The 6,171-nt window shown below is 34.8% G+C and overlaps 1 protein-coding gene across 1 annotated transcript; it reads left to right on the forward strand.

Annotated features, from left to right (window-relative positions):
• The first annotated feature begins 482 nt into the window (after positions 1-482).
• Positions 483-3,688, forward strand: LOC111894198 (F-box protein PP2-B11). Its single transcript, XM_023890283.3, has 3 exons — positions 483-960; positions 2,881-2,999; positions 3,121-3,688. The coding sequence occupies exons 1-3, from the start codon at positions 691-693 to the stop codon at positions 3,518-3,520; spliced, it is 789 nt and encodes a 262-aa protein (XP_023746051.1). The 5' UTR covers positions 483-690; the 3' UTR covers positions 3,521-3,688.
• Positions 3,689-6,171: the final 2,483 nt, after the last annotated feature.

Consider the following 6,171-nt stretch of genomic DNA (forward strand, 5'->3'; position numbering starts at 1 on the left):
AATTGAGACCATAAGGACCAAATGTGCAATATGTTGAAACTATAAGGACCAACAATGTATCAAATTGCCAGGTTGTCATGAATTTGAGATTTTTATAAAAACTACAAGAACATTTATACAAATTTGTTGAAATTTGAAAGTGGTTGAAAATGGACACATATGAGAAGGCTTTATTGCTAATCACAAAAAACATGGATTATAATTTTAAGTCTTTTTGAATTGAAAACATATGGAATGAAACTTGAAGGCATTTTGAATTGAATTTATGTTTTCATATTGATTAGGTTATTGATTTAATTTTGATAAGACTTTTAAAGAGCATTACAAAAACGAAAATAGTGAAATACAAAGAAACCCGAAGATATGTAGTTACATAGTATACGAAAATGCATTGATATTGGAGAAGGAAACAAAATGAAGATAGTATCATTGAAAAGTGATGAGATAGGACGTAATTAAAAAATTAAATTAATTTATATAATAAAATACAGAAGCGAAATTATTATTAACAAATATTTTTGGAATAGATTTGGACAAACAAATCACTTAATTGTGATAAAAAAAAAAAACTCGGAAGTCTTCGTGATTAAGAATTAGAGTGCGAAGACTTCTTGATTAAGAATTAGAAGGACTAACGGAAGGTATACTTCAACATTTGTAAAAAAAATACACACAGATACAGATAGAAAGATGAACGAAACAACCAGTATCTCCGTGTTGCCAGAAGTCTCCCAGTCGGAGATACTATCACTGACTTCACCTAGGAATGCGTTCAGAGCTGCCGCCGTCTCCAAAGAATTCAAGTCAGCGGCAGATTCCGATACCGTTTGGAAGCGATTTCTGCCACTGGATTACGACGAAATCATTTCGCAGGCGGTTTCTCCTGTGGCTTTTGATTCTCAAAAGAAATTATACCTCCACCTATCGGACTCGCATATCCTCCTCGATCGTGGCTATCTGGTAAATCGATCGTCCTTAAGATACACTTTCCTTTTAATTGTTAGATACGCCTACATATCCTTTTCGATCTATGTGCCCAATTGTATGAATTTTTCCCCAAAGTCGACTCATGAAATGTTGAAAACTTTGTTCGGAGTTTGGTGACTTATATGAAGTACAGTATTAGAAATTAGATATTTTTATAGGTCGCTGATTCTTCCAGGGAGGATTTTAATAAATCCACAGAAAGTATTAAGGTAATGACAATTATGTCCTCATTCAAATTTACAATGTATTTTTTTTTGGATCCTGATTATTCGTGAGCTAGCTATACCAAAAAACATTCCAGCCACTTTATACCCTTTGTTTTTTCTCTCTTCTCCTTAGTTAAACCGTCATATTTGTTCTTTTTGACATTTCACCCCTCATTTCAATACTTTGTTTTTTTTTTTCTTCCTTAGTCATTTTTTACACCACCAGCCTTTGTTTTTAAAGAGTTTATAAACATATTATGATAAAACTACTATACAACCAACTACTTAACAAGTAAAAAATACAACTTCAAACTAATGCATATCAAATCATAATAAATGTTGTCCAACAAAAATATTCAAACTAGTGCATATTAAATATTCAAGCTATTTATATGACATATCATCACTTGAAAATATTAGATATGTGTTTAGATTAAGTAAATTGTTCTCTAACTAATATGAGGAGACACTATTATTTATTTGAAAAGACACGGGCAAATTTTGAAGTTTTTGGTAGTTGTGATGATTCCACAAGCTCAAATTTGAAAGGTCTCGCACAATAGAGTTTAATCATCTTTTCTTTTTTTGCTTTTGGGGGTCTATCATTTGCTCGAAGAATCATAGTCCAAAGAATATATTGAATTCAATCAAACGTTTTAGTAATCATATAACTATAAATGAGAAAGTAAGAATATTGTTTAGGAACTCTTATATTACATGTGTTGACTCATTATTTTGCATGTGTTCGGCCATATTTATTAGACACTGACTATATAGTGGCGATGCAAAAAATCTTGTTGTAGTTACGTTAGTGGTTGCACATTTTTTTAGTGGGTGAACATTAATTGATTTTTTTTAAAATGTAAAATTGAGTGGTGGTCCGAGATCCTGAGAGACACCTAAATCTGTCCCTGACTATACATATTAATTTTAGCTATTGTATGTTATTTTTCGCTTTTAGTTTAGCCGCTCTTTTGTTATTATTAACTTGTTTTTTTTCTTATAAGTTGATCGCATGGAAGATGAGACATAAACATTCTCACTTAATTAGTTGTTCACATGTTTGTTATTTAGATTTAACAGAAACCGAACAAATTAAATCGACTCATATAAAACCAAAAACGATTAAATAGAATGTTATTTTGTTCGTTTTCAGTTAATATTTTGAAAGTCAAAAAATTAACTAAACCGAATCAAACAACTAATAATCGATTAAACCAGCTCAATAACATCTATAATCATAATCAAAGAATAAATATATTTATTTTTAATATATTTATTTTGATATTCCAAATAAGCATAATAATATCCATCAATATACAAGAATCATAGGCTCTTAAAAAAAGACAGTGATGTAAAAAATGATAAAAAAAAAAAGAAGAAAAAAACAAAGTATTAAATAAATGGTGGAATGTTAAAAAAAAATTTGTGGTTTAATAAGGAGCAAAGAGAAAAAGAGGGTATAAAGTATAAATTATCCATAAAATATTTTTTTGATAATAAATGTCTTCTGAATAATTAGAATCCAAAAAGAAAACGCTACGAATTTTAAAAAGGGCATAGTTGTCACATATTTACAATTTCAGTGGATTTATCAAATTGGTTCTGTGGAAAGTATAGTTTCACGATAAAACTGTTAACTAACATCTGCTAAGATTTGGCTTTGGCCACATATTTCCATTAACAGAGCTTCCAACTAGATAAAGAGAGTGGGAAAAAGTGTTATATGTTGGGAGCAAGAGAGTTATCAATTGCATGGCAAGATGACAATCGATACTGGGAATGGGGACATATACCTGAATCAAGGTCTCTCTCTTTGTTTCTCTCTTTATGTTCGCATGGTATGTTACCCTGAACCTGAGCTAACATTGCATGCAATGGTGTATATATGTGGCATTCATAATAATATACGTCGCCCTTTATGTAGGTTTCCGGAGGTGTGCATACTTAGAGAAGTATGGTGGCTTGAGATCCAAGGCAGAATAGCAGCTGTAAAACTGTCACCAAAGAGTACATATGTGGCGTATCTTGTCTTTCAAACTACTGGGTATGCCTGGGGACTTGTTGTGCCAGCAAAAACAAAGGTAAGTTATGGTGGGACAGAAATGGAGACTGAAAATGTGTACCTTCAAAGACCAGGGGCTATTGGTAGAACGGGACATGTGCCTGTGTTTCCTTGGAGGAGAAAGGATGGGTGGATGGAGATCAAATTGGGAGAATTTGAGTGCAATGAAGGAGATGATGGGGTGGTCGAGATGGCCTTTGATGAGCATGAAGCCTGGAAGAATGGTCTTATCGTGGAGGGCATCGAGCTTCGGCCTAAATAACTTGCAAAAGATTAAGTCATTTTCATCCATATATATAATACATAACTCTTTTATTTTGTGTGGTCTCAGCTTTGCAATTATTTTTTATCTTGTTCATTAATGTAATATTCCACTCCTCCGTTACAATTTATAATACATATGTTCATCAATGTAACACTATTAGAAAAATGGTATTAGCGACAGAGTTTAGCGACGGAAAAAATCCATCGGGAATTACAACGGGTTACCGACGGATTTTCAACCGATTAAGAAAACCCGATTACGAAGATTTTACCTACAGTTGCTGATGGTTTAGCGGCAGAGTAAACATCTGTCGGTAAGTCGTTACAATTTTCCGACGGAATACCGATGGAATTTAGAACGTATTCGAGACGAAATATAATAACGAACTAGCAACGGAAATTAGAATGACTATTATGTACGGGTTATTGACCCCCAAGGCCCATGTAACATCCCAAAAATACGGACAAAAAATTTCATTTTAAATTAAGCAAATATAAAACCATTTGTCTGAAAATCACATATAGTAATAATACATATGTCAAACCAATTTATCCATATTCAGAACATGTCATAAAAAAATCGTATCATAGTATAAATCCCATAGATATATGGTGCGGAAAATCGTGTGTGATGCGCTGTTACCATGCTGGCTCATTTCCTTTCAAAGAAGAATTACCTGAAACCAAAACTTTAAATTATAAGCACAAAGCTAAGTGAGTTCCCCTATCATACCACATAATGTATGGGTTTGATACAAAAGAACAATCATATGTGCTCATGCAAAACCCTAAAGCTTGGATCTAGGTTTCTCTATTGTATATGCAATTGATCCAAGACTTGAAAAAACCCAAATCTAGCATATATTGAAATCGAAATCTATAACAAAACAAGTTTAGATAATACCTTTCAATAGTTGCAAGAATCCTTGATCTTCAAGAAGCTTAGTGTCACATGTGTAACACCTCTAATGGCTTACAAACACCATAAACAAGAGGATGATCTACAAGAGAGAAGAAGAGAGGCTAATTTTGGCTATAGTAACTCTAGGGTTATTGGTGTAGCCGAAACTTAAAGCCCTGGGGTCCCTTATATAGCTAAGCAGCTGGGGTTACAGTCAAAATCCTCATTGGATGACTTAGGCCCTAAGCAGCTTGGGAATCTTCTGGAATAAGGCCTCTATGGCCGAAATTAGAGTGGGCTTCCACTCCAAATTTCGTCCACCTCATATCCATGAAGATCTACAGCCCAAAAACTAACTATCACACAATTGACAGTTCTAGTCCCCTTTATTCAATTAATCTCTTTTAGCCACAAAATTAATTCATAATTAATTCTTGACTAATATTAATTAAACTATATTATTTATCAGGTATTTATTTATGTTCAAGTGGGAGAGAATTGTAATGCCCCGATTCTCAGGTATTTATTTATGGTTTAATGTTCATAATTTCAAGGTCTACTCGACGAGTTGGATGCCCTGACTCGTCGAGTAGCAGCGGGTTGGGCCACGTGTTTAAGTGTCCTGTTCGCTGAGTCCAAGATAGGACTCGACAAGTAGGAGCTGAAAGATGAAACCTTAATTTCTGGGATTTTGCACCATATTTAAAGGATCATTAGCCTCCTTTGGCCTCCTTATAGTCCTTTGAGAGCCCAGCAAACCTAATACATGTGTGTGGCCCATTTTTGTGTTTTAAGCCGTAGAAAAGGATTCTTGGTGAGAAGAGCTTGAAGAATAGGGGACTAGAAGCAAGGAACGTGTGGAGATCAGAAATCTAAGTTAGTATCTATTGAAGGTATCAAGTCGTTATCTTGGCCTCATTTCCTTCTAGATCTCATTTGGGTGAAGTTTAAGGCTTTTCTAGCACACTAGGAAACTTCTCTTGTGCATGAGCTAAGATCTGAATTGCAACTTCAGATATAAACCCTCTTGGGTCTCTAAGTCTATAAAGCTTCCAGCTTTTGCAAGTATGAACCTCCCCTTAGGTGTAAAACTCCATTTCAAGCTTGGATTTGGCATTATGAGTCATTAGAGCCTTGCATGCACATAATGTTTGCAACTTTACATGATAAACATGCCATGAACAACTGGACTTGCAATATGGAACCTTAAAACGGCTTAAAAAGCATCTGTATAGATTTAGGACTGAAGGGACTCAGCGAGTTGCATGGTCAACTCGGCGAGTCCAATGAGGATTGTCGTGCAAGGACTCGACGAGTCAGTGTGGTGACTCGGCGAGTCAACTAGGGTTTTCCCGACATTTGACACGCATGGACTTGGCGAGTTGCATAGAAACTCGACGAGTCAGTGTGTAACACCCATAAATATCAAGCCAATTTAAAACTTTTTCAAACTTCCAAAAACCATTAGTTATTACAAATTGTTTTAAAAATAGTTTAATATCAGAGTGTCCCAAAACCCATAAGTCCAAAACACGAGGATGTGTATGGTCACGCCTTCGCCTTGCCAAGACATCTAGAGCACCTGAAACAATAAACAGAAACCGTAAGCACAAAGGTTAGTGAGTTCCCCCAAAATACCCATACCCACAACAATACACATATACTCATAAACAGCACATTATGGGTCCAGTCAACCACCGGGTTGGAATACCCCTGGCCCACAACCAACAGGTTGGAATGCCAACATA

Source organism: Lactuca sativa, chromosome 2 (assembly GCF_002870075.4).
Source record: "Lactuca sativa cultivar Salinas chromosome 2, Lsat_Salinas_v11, whole genome shotgun sequence".
NCBI lineage: Eukaryota > Viridiplantae > Streptophyta > Magnoliopsida > Asterales > Asteraceae > Lactuca > Lactuca sativa.

Excerpts from the sequence above, each read along its gene's own strand:
- LOC111894198 (XM_023890283.3), top strand. The coding sequence starts at position 691 with ATGAACGAAACAACCAGTATCTCCGTGTTGCCAGAAGTCTCCCAGTCG. Across the intron at positions 961-2,880 it reads TCCTCGATCGTGGCTATCTG|AGCTTCCAACTAGATAAAGA; the intron begins GTAAATCGATCG and ends TTCCATTAACAG. Across the intron at positions 3,000-3,120 it reads GGACATATACCTGAATCAAG|GTTTCCGGAGGTGTGCATAC; the intron begins GTCTCTCTCTTT and ends CCCTTTATGTAG.